The following is a 16658-nucleotide window of genomic DNA, read 5'->3' on the forward strand; positions in this document are numbered from 1 at the left end:
CATAAAGATCCCTAATTACGTAATAAATGGGCGTGGCCATATTTTTTTCTAATAGATATTGGTACGATCAACAACTTTGCTTCTATAATGCATTACAAAATCTTTATCATTTTTAAGTTATTTGTAAAAGAGTTTACGACTGTCTTGGCCCCTAATTTAAAGGGCCAGCCCCTTTTTCTTGATTTCTTTCAAAAGGTCTTAAGAATACAAACATTTTTTTGTTCTTACACCAATCTAAAATTGTTGATCATTTTTGAGATACAAATGATTGAATATTTTAGGGGCCAGCCCTCTAGATCCTTAATGGGGACAGAAATTCGTGTTTTGATAAGTGGAATCGATTTAAATCATTAATTCAAACATTTTCTCTTCTATGATGTCTAACAAAATATGTCTACTTCTCTAGCTATATTGCGTCAAAGTTTAAGTACTTTGGCCCCTAAAAATCCCTAATTACGTAATAAATGGGCGTGGCAATAGTTTTTTTCTAATAGATATTGGTACGATCAACAACTTTGCTTCTATAATGCATCACAAAATCTTTATCATTTTTAAGTTATTTGTAAAAGAGTTTACGAACGTCTTGGTCCCTAAATTAAGGGGCCAGCCCCTTTTTCTTGATTTTGTTGGTAAGAACTTTTTATTATCTACTACTTTTGTTATATATGTCTTAACAAAATATCAACTGATAAAAAGATACAGAACAAAACGTATGAAAATTTTGAATGAAAATTCGTACCCAAATATCGTGCCTCAGTGAGCTCTAAGGAATATAGCCACTGACATAAAATTTAATAGGGCCTAACTTCAAGCTTTACTCTACATATCCTGAAAGTTTCAAACTCATATCTCTAATACTTTCTGAGATCATCTCTGCACAAAATAGGTCGTAAAAATTACAAAATCGGCCGTAAATCGGTACCGGAAGTGACGACGTCAAAAACTTTAAAAACATATAAAATTCAAGTCACGTTCCATCATCTGTGAAAAAATGATTGAAATCGGTTGAATGGTTTGCGAGAAATCGCGTGCACAAAATTTGGAAAAAAATAATAATAATAATAATAAGAAACAGTACGAAAACAATAAGGTCTTCCGTTGGAAACGGAAGACCTTAATAAGAAATCGTACGAAAACTATAAGGTCTTCCGTTGGAAACGGAAGACCTTAAAAAGACCTTTTTCTAATTATTGATTATTCACCTCCTAGGGATGAGTTCACACAAGGTTCAGCTTTAAGGGCAAGATGGTTTTGGAAAGCAAGGTTGTTTAGGTTGTTTTTTTTTTAATATAATACTGTTAAACGTTCAATTAATTTTAATGATCCACCCGTGAACAAAGGCGTGACAGTACATTTTAACAACAATGAAAGCTCTTCATCAAAGGGTGCTTTTTGCTAAGTTTGGTTGAATTTGGCCGAGTAGTTCTTGAAACGAAGTCGAACATGTGAAAAGTTTACAGACGAACAGACAGGATGACGGACCAAAATTTATCTAGCATTTTTATGATCAGAAACAAATGTACATCAATGATTTTACATAACAATAGTGTTGCAAAAAAGGGAGATAGTACAAACAGATTCTGTCTTTTTAACGTCAGCGACTGGTCACATTCTGCTTATTTTCTATGCTTCTTACGCGTACATTTAAATTGTTATCTTCATATATTATGAAGGCGTCAAACAAGGATATACATGTACATAGATAAGAAAAATGTTGTTATGAGTAATAATCTAGGACAACAACATCACAATTATATCCAAGAATTATTTGTTTATTTACAGATTTACATTTAAAATCTTTGTATAATAATCGAATAACAATTATCTTCTAAATAATATAAAATTTTGAATACAGTCAAATAATATTGAATATCAAATACTAGTATCAAATATATTGAATATCAAAATAAAATAATACATATTATGTATTCCTCATTAAAACTCTGTTTTCAAAATTAAAAGAAAGCACAAAAATATACATGTACTCCAAATTATACATACAAACAAATTAATATCACATTTGATATATCAAATTATACTTTTCAGACGCATATCCATTGTAATATCAGATATAATAATTATAACTTTTCATAAAGAAAGCAACGTTAATATTACTAATTACAGATTTACTATAATATAAACAAATGACCACCGTCCCAATTTACCACCGTGCGCAGACAATTGAGTAACATCATTGTATTGTGCAGCTCTGCCCCATTTGCAGCGGTTTTATAGAGCAATGCCTCCAACACATCTTGATTTTCCAACCCGTATTCCTTGACCTGACTCCTTGATAGTTTGCAATTTATTGTTCCATATTTTTCAACCATTTTATAAACAAACTCCTCATGAATCTTCTGGTTATAGCCGTGCTTTTCCAGACGCTTTAACAAGTTTTCAAAGCGATCGGAATAAATTAATTCACTGATGACATCTTGTGTACCATCAGCTTTTAAAGTTTCCTTCATAATGAGATAGTGTATACTCTGAACAGCATGCCAATAATCTCGATCCCTCTGTAAGTCCTTCATGAATTTAGTCGTGTTCTGTTGAAAGACAATCTTAATCATTCTTCTATTCAGCTGAAATGCGATTTCCCCGATGACTGTTTTGCCCAAGAATATTTCAGCACATTTCAATTTCAAATCAAAATCAATGCCTGTGTCACTTTTCATTACTTTGTCATGAATATAGCTCCGTGAAGGGACAACTGTAAAATATGACATTCAAAATCAGTCTGCATGATTATTTTGTTCGGTTTGATATAGAATGACAATGCATGTTCATATTAATTTCTCTTTATCAAAAAGATATTCAAAGAAAAATAATTCGCAAGTGAAATCTAATTAGTGTGTTTTCAAATAATACCCATATAATTAAAAATTTCACAGCAAATATTTATGTTCAAAGCCACAATGAGTAATTATTCTGCAAACACTTTAAAATTATACATAGGGAAAATCATAATTTTATCATTCAAATAACATTAGTTTTAGGCCCAAAAATAAAAGTTTAACAAAATGTTTAAATAAAAACGATATGCAATGTAATATCTAACTTGCCTTGGTTTGAGTTGTCATCTGGAAGCCTCTCTCTGTCTTTAGGAGTTGATGTCGCCACAGGTTCCAACACAGGTCTCCGGATTATAGGAGTTGAACTAGCGATAGGGTTTCCTATCATATCTCCCCCTGAGCTGTAGTAGTTTGGTCGCTGGAGAACATCAAAGTCCTCTGCCTGCGGAACTACAGCATCCGTAGTATTTATACCTCTTCTCTTCCTTTGCTGATTAGAATGTTCGAACATTTCATATTGAGAGTCACTTTCCAAATTCATATCGTTTGTGTCAAATCCAATTTCATTGCAATGTTTTGGAATTCTTTCATCATGATCTCTCATGTCCACTAAAGGATCCTTCTCAATTTTATTATAAAACCCACTTTCGTTTCCAGTTACTCTTCTTTGATCCTTAAATTTACCAATGTTTTTATTCCATACCTGCTTGGACGTACACTGAAAAAAGTGTTCCTTTTTGGTCGTAAGAATTTGATGATTTTGATCTTTGCAAGGCTGCAAGTGCAAACGGTTACCAATACAGCTGCCAGACAATTTTTCACGTTTTCTATAGTTTGCTCTTGTTACCATAGTAGTATTAGTTTTTAAGTCAGCATGAACAGATTCGGCAGAACTTGTCATATCAATTTCAGACTTCAAATTAGTAATATCCACCATGTTAATTTGGTTGGTTTGGCCATTTGCCCTTTTATAATCTTGCCGATTTGGAGGAGTTCCGGACCTAGCATAAACATCCTTGTTGTTCTTAGGATTAATATCCTCATCAGTTGAAGAGGTGCCTTTGTATTTGATTCCTTGATACTGTGGTATTTTGGATCGAAACTGTTTGGATTTACCTCCATTCAATATCGTTTTGTCATCCACTTTTTCGGAATATTTTTGAGTTTGTGAAAGCTGATCTTCTGGTACATGGTCAATCACTTTGTTCCGTCTTACATTTTTGGACGGCGACAAATACGAACGATTGATTTGTGATGAATTCTGTTGTACATCGTTATAGCGATATCCTTTTTTTGGACTGTTTGGAGTTCTTGCTTTACGATCATTCGAAATGCCCGATCTGGCTGTCTCCTGCACATACTTTCGTGTGCCAATATCACTTAGCGTTGTATCCATCACATTCTCAGGGAAATCCTCACATTCTGTAGATTTGTCCTGTTGATATTTTTTGTTTATATCCCCTGGAACAGTTCTTGGTCTGTATTTCACAATTTGTTGTTGTGCTACACCATTGTCTCCTACTCTTCTTTCAACTGTGTATTTTCTGTTTTCTTGAGACATTTTCGTTTGGTTTATATCATCATCAATAATATGGAGATCTTTCGTTTTGGGTAATCTTGATTTACCATTTACACCTAAGAAGAGGGAATCTTGGTTGTGTTTTGGTAAATTTGATACAATCATAGTTTGGTACTCGCTATTCAATGGACGAGGTATTTTTGAGAGTCCAGGGGATCCATCTTGTTTCACTTTTGAAATGCTGTGCTCCAATTCATATTTGTCTTTGTATGCTTTCACAGTATTTGACTGCTGGTTGCCATTCTTCACAGAGCCAACTTCTACGTCATGAGGTTTATATTCCATACAGCTTTCATCTGATTTTTCTGGTAAGATGTTATCTGTTGATACATAAATATTCGCATCAACGTCAGGCACATGGTAAGCCTGAAATTTTTCTTCAAAAAGGCATGTTTCATTTGCATTCTTTATTTGAATATTTTCCGCGTCTGAAGATTTGATCATGTAATCTTTTGTATTAACACCAACTGTGCTGTATTGTTTTGCTTTTTCTTGGATATCGTTTGATTTCTCTTGAAATTCCGCGGTTGTTGTATTTTTCCTTTGCAAAGCTATCGTAAGATGCTCTTCTAAACCTTTCAGTTCATCACTTACATAAGATTGTGGTTCTTCGTTAGCTCGTCCCTCTTCTATTTGTTTCAGTGATCCGTTGGTATAATTAGTATCATGCTGCATACTTTCAATGCATCCTTCATTTTCAACTAAACCCAAAGAACAACTAACTGGATTGCTGCTTTCAGGAACTGTTTGTTGATTTTCTTGAATATCTGTTTGCTTAAATGTGTCACCATGTTGGGTTTTGACTTCTTCGTCTACTTCACTTTGCAATTTTTCTTGGTGAATTGCCAATTTGAAATTAACATCTTCTGCTTTTAGATGTGATAAACTTTTCCTAACATCGTAATTTCCGATGTCATCATCCAACTCTTGGGCTTCTTTTACATATCCCTCGCCTATCAGTTGTTTTGTACCTGCAATAACGTATACATAGCAATTAACCATACTAGCATTTGCTCATTTTACATGCTTTGACATATTACGTTGGTTTTATAGATATAATTTGACATCTGAAAAGTAATTGCATACATTGGTTTGAAGTTTAACCATCAAAAAAAAACAACGCCAATTTTTAGGAAACCATTACAGATATGGTATAGATGCTTCATGATATCCGTTTATGTCCGTAGTATCATAATATTTACCATTGTCTACTTTGCTTTGCATTTTTTCTTGGAATTTTTCCAATTTGGCAGTCTCTTCGGTCTCTTTATACAGAGCGCTTAACTTCAAACTATCATCCTTGGTGTAGCTCCTAATAACAACAGAACCTCCATCACCCTCAGCAGCTGGGGCGTCTTTTACACTTTCAGTAGGTGGCAGTTGTTTTCTTTCCGCTACAAAAAGTTTTGGGATTTTTTGTTGTTTATTTTATTAGTATAGTCTCAGGTTATACATTTTGGAAAGAATATGGTATACAGGAACACCCCTGCTGCTATTATTTGTTTAGAATAACAATTACTATTGTAATATTTTATTTATATCATAATCATTTCCAAGCTATTATGCCGCATATTATGGTCACCATAAACATTTATTTTTAAGCGAAATTGTAAGAGAAGTAAACAAGTACAAGTAACATAAACATTTTGTTCATCAAACTATTTTTTCCTGAATTTTAAATGATTTTCCTCGACCTGTGTTCAACAACCAACAGATTATCGTTTCAATTTCAAACTGCCAATTTGATAAAGATGAACACAACTCTAGTAGAATAAAATAAACTGTGCATTCTGCCTATTTCCATTCAATATGTATTAATGGGAAAAACAATTCTAACATTTTGCTCATTTAACTATTTATTCTTAAATTTTAAATGATTTTCCTTGACCTGTGTTCAACAACCAAAAGATTATCGTTTCAAATTCAATCTGTATTCATGGAAAAAAATTCTAAACAACCAAATCGTCAAATTATCATATATTATATGTGTGTGTGTGTGTGTGTGTGTGTGTGTGTGTGGTGGGGGGGGGGGGGGTATTTTAAGGGTGATTTATACCGAAATGTTCCAAAATTATGTCATCATCTATCTCATGATTCATTTCACTTAATCCCTAAAACACAAAAGTCAACATCTTGAACAACTCCCATTAAAAACTGATAAAACAATTCTAAAACCTTTCCACAACCAAAGATTTCACGAATCAAGTAAATATATGAATAAACTTGTGATTTTTAAAAGCTATTTAAACTTAGTTTTTTGTGAATGTTGATAAAATACTTGCACCCTTTTTTTGTTAAACTGCAAAACCCCTCAAAATGAATGACTGAAGACAATTGTTACATATATAAATCGTGACGTCATATCTGAAATAATGGGTATCTGGTGTTAAATATATCACAATGACAATCTCATCCTCACAAAGCCACACACCTTACCTTATTATGGCATATTATTAAGAAAACAGCGCATTTGCCTTTTTTCCCCATGTGTCAGCATACAGTTGATGTTAATTCAAAGGCACATAATCGTTTAAAAAGGCTACTTATTTTGAAATTAGAAAATACAGTATAAATCCAAATCGTTCACATATACTATTTTAAAATATATCCATTGAAACGTTTAAAAATAGTGTGAAGATGCTTCATGTTCAAAAAATTAAAGGTTTTATATTATCATTTTGGGGGGAAGGGGGTTTATAATCAATACCTTTACAGACGCCTCCACTTTCTAATTTGCTCTGCATTTCCTGTTGCGCCAATTTGCTATCCCCTTTGGTCTTTAAACGTATTGAGCTGCTTTTAGCATTGTCTTCTTTGGTGCTGTTAGTTAAAACAACAGAATCATCTTTATCTTTTCCTTGGATGTATCCTACACTTTCATTGGTTAGTAGTTGTTCTATGACTGAAATAAGGTATTGGTTTTTTAGTGGTTATTTTTATGTTTTTTTGAAATTTGAAAAAAATGTGAATATCTTATTTATTCATAACTTTGATTTCTTTAGCCATATATGTTATTTATGTCTCGGCTTCAGCCAAGGATAATTTATGTCAAAATAATTGTTATCAAAATTGTAATCATGTCCAGTATTATGGCATTTATGCAAGTATAAGGACTTTTATTGCCATAAATCACTTTTAATTAATATACAAAACATATCTTTTTGAGACGCATTCACGTATAGTGTATACGTTTGTTTTAAAGTAACACTGTCGATATTTGGTATAAGCATCACTATTGTTAAATACATGTACCATCCAGTTTGCCTTGCATTTCCTGTTGAGAATTCGCAAATTTGACATCCTCTACTGGCTCTAAACACTGCAATGAGCTATTGTAAATAGTGCCTTTACCAGTATTGTTGGCAATAGTGACGAAATCTTTCTCAACATTCTTTTTGGTGACTCCCACACTTTCCTTGATTTGCAGTTGTTCTGTGATTACAGTGAAACATCAAGTGATTAAAAATTTCTTAAATATCCAAGTTAATTATACTATATGTGTATCCAATTTAACTGTATTAAGTTTAAAAATGATAATTACTATCCTCATTGTCATTAATACATGTATTAATTCAAAGTCAGCAAATATAGTGCAAAGCTGGGTCATAACTTGTATTTTATCGGGTTTTGAGAAATACCTGTCTCTTTGTAGACGGGTGTGTAGAAATCTTAGGTTTAAAGTGAAATTTGTCAAAATTTAGTATTACCTTTGCTGGCCAATTTGCTTTGAATTTCCTCATCAGAATTTGCTAATTTGTCAACACTTTCTGACTCTGGACAGAGAAACATATTTCTGACATCATCTTTCTTAATGTCCTCATTAAGATGTTCAGAATTTCCAACTTCCATAGCTGAAGCTTTCTCTTTTCTCTCATCGGTTGCTATTTGTTCTGTGACTGGAATAAAGTATTCCTTGTTTGTTAAGCGATGACTTTTTGTGAATAATTATGTCATAAAATAACGTTTTATTATAATGATTCCTTTTATGTTTCAACAAGTAAAACTAGTATTGATTCCTTAGTATAAAGAAATAACAATTACTTGTGAAACATTTTCAAGTCGCATTATGTTCAAATGTAATAAATATCAATGTTAAAAAGTTCATCGAGATATGAACTTGGTTGGTAAGTGATCAAATCTACTGATAGGTCATTCGAGCGTCACAGGATTTAATCACGTGACCAACCGAGTTTATATCCCAATGAAACTTTTCAACGGGCCGTTTATTCCTTTAAATGAAAATATATTACTATACTATTAAACAAATACATTTTTGATTAAAGCAAACTAAAGACATTTCGATATTTGGTATAGGTGCTACTTTGTTACATTTACCGCCATCGAATTTCTTTTGAATTTCCTGATGAGAAATCACTGATTTGGCTTCATCTTCTGTTTTCAAACTTTCTGAGTTTTTTTTAACAGTGTCTTTTTTGACAATCTTTGTAACAGCAATAGAATCCTCTTGATTTCTGTCTTCTACATCATCTTTTTCTTTGGTTGGCAGCTGTCCTGTTATTACAGTGAAGCACCAAATAATATAAAACGATCCTTTGATATGTAAGATAATTATACTGAATCGAACTTGACTGTATTTACTTTTAAAAACGATCATTACCAATCCTATTGTCGTCAATATATTTATTTTACTAATTTAAGTCAGCAAATATTCTGCAAATCTGGTTCATAACTTGTTTTTTATTGGGCATGGAGAATTACCCTTCTCGTTTTTTAGACGGGTATGTAGATATCTTAGATTTAAAGTGAAATTTAGTCGAAATTTGGTATTACCTTTGCTGGCCGGTATGCTTTGAATTTCCTCATCTGAATTTGCTAATTTGTTATCATCTTCTGACTCTGGATAGAGAGAGATATTTTTGTCGTCATCTTCCATGATACTCTCATTAAGAAGAACAGAATCTTTAACTTTCATAGCTGAAGCGTTATCTTTTCTTTCACGGGTTGCTAATTGTTCTGTGACTGCAATAAAGTATTCCGTTTTGCTTATTTAAAAATGACTTGTTAATAATGTCATAAAATAATGTTTTTTATGATTCCTTGCATGTTTCAGCCAGTAAGACTAAAATTAATTCCTTATTATCAAAATAATAACTATTACTAGTGAAACATTTTCAAGTCACATTATGTCCAAAAAACATTTAAATTTTTAATATTTACATTTGCAAATATATTTCCTTATATAAACCTATAGAATACCGAAACCGTTCAATTCTGTGTATAATTTTTGATGACGTCATCATGATAATCGCACACGCTTACCGCTTGACGGTTGCATTATAGTAAACATTGAAAACACGGTTATTTTAATGAATCTGAACGGTTTAAAACGTAAATATAAGTAAAAAAAAAACAATTTTTAAAAGTTCACCGAGATGTGAACTTGGTTGGTACGTGATCAAATCTACTGAGAAGCCCTTCGGCCTTCACATGATTTGATCACGTGACCAACCAAGTTTATATCCCATTGAACTTTTCGACGTGCTGTTTATTCCTTAAATGCAACTATAATACCCCAAAATAACGAATCTTTTTGAAATGTATTAAAATGATAATATGACAAATATGTTTGAATTAAAACAAAATCAAGACAATTCGCCATTTCGATATCTAGTATGAGTGTTACCTTTGTTAACTTCGCTGTCATCCAGTTTGCTTTGCATTTTCTGTTGAGAACTCGCCGATGTGGAATCATATTCCATCTGCAAACACACTGAGCTATTTTCAACACTGTCTTCTTCGGCAATCTTTGTAACAGCAACAGAATCATCTTGATCTTTGTCTTCTACATCTTCATCATTTTCCTTGGTTGGCTTTTGTTCCGTGACTTCAATGATATAACACGCAATTTTTAAAAGCATTTATGCGAGATACTAATAAAATCTCTATCAAACTTTGCTTATTAATTATTGAATGTAACTATTTGTTATTTTCTTTTTTGTTATCAACGTATGTATCAAAGATTCAAGTACAACAAATTCATTGCGTATCAAAGTCATTATTTGTTTTCAATGGGATTTACAAAAGTGTACCCGTCTCCCTTTTAGTAACAGGTATACGTATACGTTAGGTGAAAATTTGTTGATGTTTCGGTGTAATTTTACCTTTTTCTACCCTTTTATCATTAAATTGGCTTGAAATTATCTCTTGAGAATTTCCCAGTTTCACATCAACCTCTTTCTCTGGACAAAAGGAAATATCATTATCATTACCTTCCTCGGTATTCTTATTAAGAATTACAGAACTCCCGTCTCCCTTAGCAGTAGCATCTTCTACACTCTCCTTCATTGGAACCGTTGATTCTGCGACTGCAATGATATATTTAATTTTTTTTTATAAAATAATTGTTAGATTGAAATTTTGAAACAAATTAGAATCCAAAGTATGTACCAATAACTTATTTGTTTTATCTAGACAACTAACCATGACTAATTATTTGCTATCAATATCACAATTATGTCCAGTTCAGCACTTTTTTATATATTGCGTACCATGGTCACTTCACTACGTACACTACATTACAAAATTTATCTTAGTAGAACAAATAGGACGTTTCCTTTCTTATACGGTTATATAGGTATCTTCTCTTTTTTGAAACAAAATCCTGTCGAGTTTTGGTAAAACTATTACCTTTGTGGACCATTCCATTGTCTAATTCGCCTTGCATTTCGGCTCCTACAGTTTCTGGATTAAGATTTCTTAATTCACCATTGTCTTCAGTGTTATTAGTAACCACAGACTTCCTATCGTCCATAGCTGAAGAGTCTTCTACACTTTCATTGGCCAGCAGTATCTTTATTCCTGCATAAAAAAAATTATTTTCGTTTTTGTATTTCAAATAATAAGAAGTAACCATTACATTTTATAAGTTGCAATCAATAATATGATCAATGATTATTATTATTTCAGTCTAACCATTATTCTGTGTATCATGGTGACATTGCTTTTTGTTCTTGAGGAAACTAACTAGGGTCGTCTCTTTTGAAACGACTGTAAAGATATATTTTCCGTTTGTTTAAGATAAAAATTTGTAAAAATGTTGGTAAAATTGTTACCTTTGTTCGATATCCCATTGTCTAGTTCGGCTTGCATTTCTTCTTGAAAATTTGCAAATTTGGAGTCTTTGACAGTTTCTGGAATAAGATTAATCATTTTAACATTGTCTTCCCTAGTGTTGTTAATAATAACACCAGAACCATCTTCAATCTTGGCTAGAGCTTCCTCCTCACTCGAATCGGTTGGCAGTTGCTCTGTACCTGAACCTATAATACGAAAATAATTTAAGATATTTTTTGAATTTCAAATTTTTAAAGACAAAAATATATAAAAACTAATTTATTACTTGTTTGTTTTATCTAAAGAAGTTATCATTATTATTTTTTATTTATTTATTTTAGTTTAGTGTAGTTTAAGAAAAATTTATTATCACTATTAGTTTGAAGCAGAAATTATGCCACGTAAAATACTAGTAGTCAAATTACATGTAAAATTAATCACAGAAATAAGGAATAGAGAATCATTCTTTGAGGATTATGAGGTGATAATTTCGGTCGTGGCGTGATCAAATCTATCATAAAGCCCTTCAGGCTTTTTTTTTTTATCAAATCTATCGTAAAGCCCTCCGGGCTTTATTGGATTTGGTCACACCCAAACTGAAATTATCACCTCATAATATTCAAAGAACGGTTCCTTATTACTTATATCTATATTATTTTACAAAATCGATACGTAGTCTTCTCAAAGGCAAAGACATTGGGAAATGTAAATATAAGCCAAAAAAGTCACTACTCTAGATTTCTAATTAAACTGATATTAATAATATCTGCGTCAAATCGCGGGAAGCACTTATCGCGAATTTTGAAAATATCGCTTTTATTTTTCAGACATATGTAGTTCATGAAACAATGGTAAAAATTCGGTATTCGCGATTTTATGTTCTCGCGATTTGATAGAAAACGGTTGAGTCGCGGAATTAAGTACTAGCGTAAAATAAGTAACCAACAGTAATTAAGACGCACGTATATGTACTAGTGCTATTTAATCATGCAGTGTAATCGATACTAATCATGTCGGTTCATTGGCATTATCACCTTTGCTAACTTCACTGTCTTGTTGACTTTTCATTTTCTCCAGGAAATTTGTCAGTTTGACAACTTCTTCTGACCCTGGATACAGGGAAGTGACATTAATTATACTTTCATTATAATCACTGTCTTCGGATGGCGGATGCCTTGTGCCTGTAACAAAAAGAATGAATTTTTTTCAATGCTATATTTTGAATATTTTCAGGTTAAAATCTCATTAAATACAGATATGATATGTCACTTGTATTCCCCTCAAACAAAAATAAGTTGATAATTGAAAGTTTTTACTTTTTTTGTAAAAAATACTTCCTAGATCCAACCGTACCATATCTCATCTATGGAAACCATGCATTTTAATTGTATTTTTTTTTCAAAGAAGGATACCCTGATTTATTGAACATTTTTAGATAACTACATTAAAGACGTTTAGATTGCGTTATACTAAATCCATTTTTAAGAAAAGTATAGTATAATATATAGTTTTAATAGTAGTAAATTTAATTCAATCTAAATTAGAAAATGTCATTTTCGTTGCTAGGGAGACTGGATGCATGGTCAACACATCACCAGTCAAATCTACCTTAACATTTTATATGTGGTTATTCAAGTCTTTTTAAACTGTTATTCTTACTAGTCTTAATATAATTTATTCTTGGCCATACATACCTTTTTATGGGTATACTATCACAGTCGTGGGAGATAAGTCACGCAATGTTAATGTTATTTTGTTCGTAATGTCATGATGTTAAATTGTGAAATTCACTACCAAAGCCATGGGACAGAAGTTGGGGCTTTTTATTGGGAGGGAGGGGGGGTGATATATATGAAATGTATTTTTACTTTGCGCAATTTTTATATCATTCACTAATAAGTTTGACTTCATCTGGAAAACTACATGGTAATTTGTCACTTTGCACTATTAAATTTGAATATGTGTTCAAATATAAATAACAATCAAATGCTTTATGGGTTTTTGGCAACGAGTTAACGGACATCCTTTTGATACAAAATGATTCTTTAAAAAGGGCCATTACGCCAAGATTTTGTTGATTGAAATTTGCTCGTTTTCCATTAGATCCTAATTTAATTATGAAAAAATAGAGCACAGGCCTACTATATGATATAGAAGAAATGAAGTTCTGAAAATGACACTATTTGAAGATTTCGGTTAGCTATATGTACACTATATATCAAATGTTAAAGCTATTGGTTAAAATTCAGTTTTGTAAAATATATATACCGTATGAAAACAATTTCTGAAAGAAATATTGGATATGATATGGTATTTTTATGTATAATTTTCAGAATCTTATAGATCCTATCCTTTAAGTGTTTTACCTGCCTCATTCCCTTAATTTCTTTGAAGTTTATTTCAGGGAAAAATTAAGGCCTACCTGCTCCAAGCATTTGTTGATAAAAATCCTGGGAATCATTTTGACGTGCAAAAGTTCTAAGCGCTGACATCTCCTCTTTTAACTCCTTTACAACTTCTACAAGCTCTGTAGGGGAATCATTTTGACGTGCAAAATTTCTTAGAGCTGCCATCTCCTCTTTTAACTCCTTTACAACTTGTACGAGCTCATTTGGACGCGCAGAAATCTCCTCTTTTAACTCCTTAACAACTTGTACAAGCTCTGTACGGGAATCGTTCGTTCGTGCAGAAATCTCCTCTTTTAACTCCTTAACAACTTGTACAAGCTCTGTACGGGAATCGTTCGTTCGTGCAGAAATCTCCTCTTTTAACTCCTTAACAACTTGTACAAGCTCTGTACGGGAATCGTTCGTTCGTGCAGAAATCTCCTTTTTTAACTCCTTAACAACTTGTACAAGCTCTGTACGGGAATCGTTCGTTCGTGCAGAAATCTCCTCTTTTAACTCCTTAACAACTTGTACAAGCTCTGTACGGGAATCGTTCGTTCGTGCAGAAATCTCCTCTTTTAACTCCTTTACAACTTGTACAAGTTCTGTATGGGAATCGTTTGGACGTGAAGAAATCTCCTCTTTTAATTCCTTAACAACTTGTACTAGCTCTGTGATCTGAGTACTGTATTTTTCTCTAGTTTCAGCGACAATGTTGCGTAGATCTCGTAGATCAACCGCCATTTTGTCAGTCTGTAGCTTTAGCAACACGACGGTTTGTCCATAGACTCCATCCCGCTGTTCATCCATTTTCCGCATCATCTGGGCCATTAATTGCGAGAAGACTCGAATCTCTGCAGTAAATTTACAATTTTCTTCTGAATGTTCCAAGATTTTGTTCGGATGGCAGGTATCTTCTTCATCTGCTGAAACAGCTAAATCCTCGGCATATAACGTGGATATATCCTCAAGCGACATGACTTAATGAATATTTACAATCAAAACGCGATACAATATCAAATTGTCCTTATTAAGAATACTTAAAAATTATAACAAAAATTAAAACGCGATAAAATAACAAATTATCTTTACTAAAATACTTAAAAATTATCAAAGAAAAACGGAGGGTCTTGTAGATGCGCTGACGATGGACAATACACAGATATTGATAAAGTTCTTCAACAGAAAGTGAATTCAGTTATATTCTGATCTAGAATATAAATCTCTAAAGAAAAATTTAGAAATCCTCTCCTGGTAAACACATATATTCACACAGAAAATATGCGTTTAGCCTGCGATTAAATTCCGAAATGATTTTGACTGCTTCCACTGTAGCAGGGAATTTGCAATCTGATTATTGTGACGTCATAACAAAGAGACAATGTTATTGTGACGTCAGGGTATTATGTAGTCAATAACCATTCCATATTTAGAGGTTGCGTCATCTAGCTATCACACTGACCTGTTAATAAAGTAATCATTGGTGATGCAAAGTTTAATGTTTGCACAAGTAGTGAAATGCTAACAAGTCGCAAGTTTTTCTCTTTGCATATATATTATGAAAAAATCAAAACTTTTCTTTTTAATCATTCAATTCTTAAGTAATTTTCAGTGATACATGTATCAAACATATGTTCATGTAACTACATTTATGAAACTTTCTATTGTAGATTTATTTTATAACTTGGCTCGCCATTATAAATCCCACATTCCTTTGAAAGGATTGAACTTTGCTCGGTCCCTTACCTATCCCAGTTTTGCTCTGTTCGGATGCCTAATAATTTTTACAGAATTACTGTTAGTAATGACCTCGAATCACACGATGGAATTCTAAAAATAGGCTCCCTATTCCAGGCCTCACCTTGTGGTTCCCCTACAGCTCGACAGAGAATATAGAATGAGAGTCTTAAGATTATCCTGCATTTGTAAATTAGATGACAGGCCCTTCAAAGATAATTAGGACCATAATCTAAGTTTTACATATAATGCTGCGACAATCAAATAAAGCTCGAATTCCAATAGATCAAGCTTGAAAAAAAAACCCATTGCTATTTCAGAATTATAAAGTATATAGGACAGTAGATGTATTTTTACCATTTTCTGAATAAAGGACAGTAGATGGGTTTTTTTGTTTTTTTTTGTTTTTGGGGTTTTTTTTTGGCCATTTTATGAATACCAATGAATATAAGGCATGGCATATATGAACATTTAGCAAAATGACTATATTTAAAAAATAAGTATCGGTAACTGATGTTCGAGTATTTTCGAATGGCGGCAGATTGGCTTAACTCCCTTTCCGTGAGACCTATATGACTATATGAACTCTTGCCTCGGCAGCAATATTGGAAACACAATGATACACGCGCTCAGCAAAACATTCTATGACAGGAATACAAACATTATTACCCCCCCCCCCCATAAATAACTAGATTTAAAAAAAATAAAGGTTTAATAAAAAGAACGTGCATGAGTTATTGAGTTATTGTTGCTAGCCACTGTTTGGGTTTATGAAACTCTAACAATGCAAAATACTCATTTTTCTGTTGGATACCAACATATTTGAAAAAATTATCTTCATGTAGAGAAACTTTGAATGTTAAATGTGTTGAATGTAAATTCATGCCTTATGTGTTGATGTTTAGGCATTTATAAATAGTTACTTTTGAAGAGGTAAAGGAGAACATCCATAAATATAATTGCTCTGTAGCAACCTCTAATGATACAACGTCCACTAATGATATAATGTTTCATTAGTGGTCAGGATGTTGACCACTAATGATATAATTTTATCATTAACGAACAACCTAACCGTCCGCTAATGATATA

The 16658-nt window shown here is 32.5% G+C and overlaps 2 protein-coding genes across 2 annotated transcripts; both read right to left on the reverse strand.

Moving 5' to 3' along the window:
* Nucleotides 1-1937: 1937 nt before the first annotated feature.
* LOC128181608 (uncharacterized) lies at nucleotides 1938-11186 on the reverse strand. Its single transcript, XM_052850074.1, has 11 exons — nucleotides 11020-11186; nucleotides 10602-10697; nucleotides 10016-10216; nucleotides 9163-9351; nucleotides 8693-8883; nucleotides 8080-8283; nucleotides 7618-7813; nucleotides 7079-7273; nucleotides 5574-5765; nucleotides 3063-5342; nucleotides 1938-2710 (listed from the first exon to the last, which is right to left on the reverse strand). Exons 1-11 carry the CDS (start codon nucleotides 11141-11143, stop codon nucleotides 2130-2132), a joined length of 4449 nt encoding a protein of 1482 aa, XP_052706034.1. The 5' UTR covers nucleotides 11144-11186; the 3' UTR covers nucleotides 1938-2129.
* Nucleotides 11187-12453: 1267 nt separating this feature from the next.
* Nucleotides 12454-14810, reverse strand: LOC128182215 (uncharacterized protein PF3D7_1120000-like). Its single transcript, XM_052850814.1, has 2 exons — nucleotides 13868-14810; nucleotides 12454-12554 (listed from the first exon to the last, which is right to left on the reverse strand). The coding sequence occupies exons 1-2, from the start codon at nucleotides 14808-14810 to the stop codon at nucleotides 12454-12456; spliced, it is 1044 nt and encodes a 347-aa protein (XP_052706774.1).
* Nucleotides 14811-16658: the final 1848 nt, after the last annotated feature.

Source organism: Crassostrea angulata, chromosome 4 (genome assembly GCF_025612915.1).
Source record: "Crassostrea angulata isolate pt1a10 chromosome 4, ASM2561291v2, whole genome shotgun sequence".
Classification (NCBI taxonomy): Eukaryota; Metazoa; Mollusca; class Bivalvia; order Ostreida; family Ostreidae; genus Magallana; species Magallana angulata.

Excerpts from the sequence above, each read along its gene's own strand:
- LOC128181608 (XM_052850074.1), bottom strand. The coding sequence starts at position 11,143 with ATGGACGATAGGAAGTCTGTGGTTACTAATAACACTGAAGACAATGGT. Across the intron at positions 10,217-10,601 it reads TAATAAGAATACCGAGGAAG|TCACGGAACAAAAGCCAACC; the intron begins GTAATGATAATG and ends ATATCATTGAAG. Across the intron at positions 5,766-7,078 it reads AAGTGGAGGCGTCTGTAAAG|CGGAAAGAAAACAACTGCCA; the intron begins GTATTGATTATA and ends AACTTTTTGTAG.
- LOC128182215 (XM_052850814.1), bottom strand. The coding sequence starts at position 14,810 with ATGTCGCTTGAGGATATATCCACGTTATATGCCGAGGATTTAGCTGTT. Across the intron at positions 12,555-13,867 it reads TCAACAAATGCTTGGAGCAG|GGTCAGAAGAAGTTGTCAAA; the intron begins GTAGGCCTTAAT and ends CCCTGTATCCAG.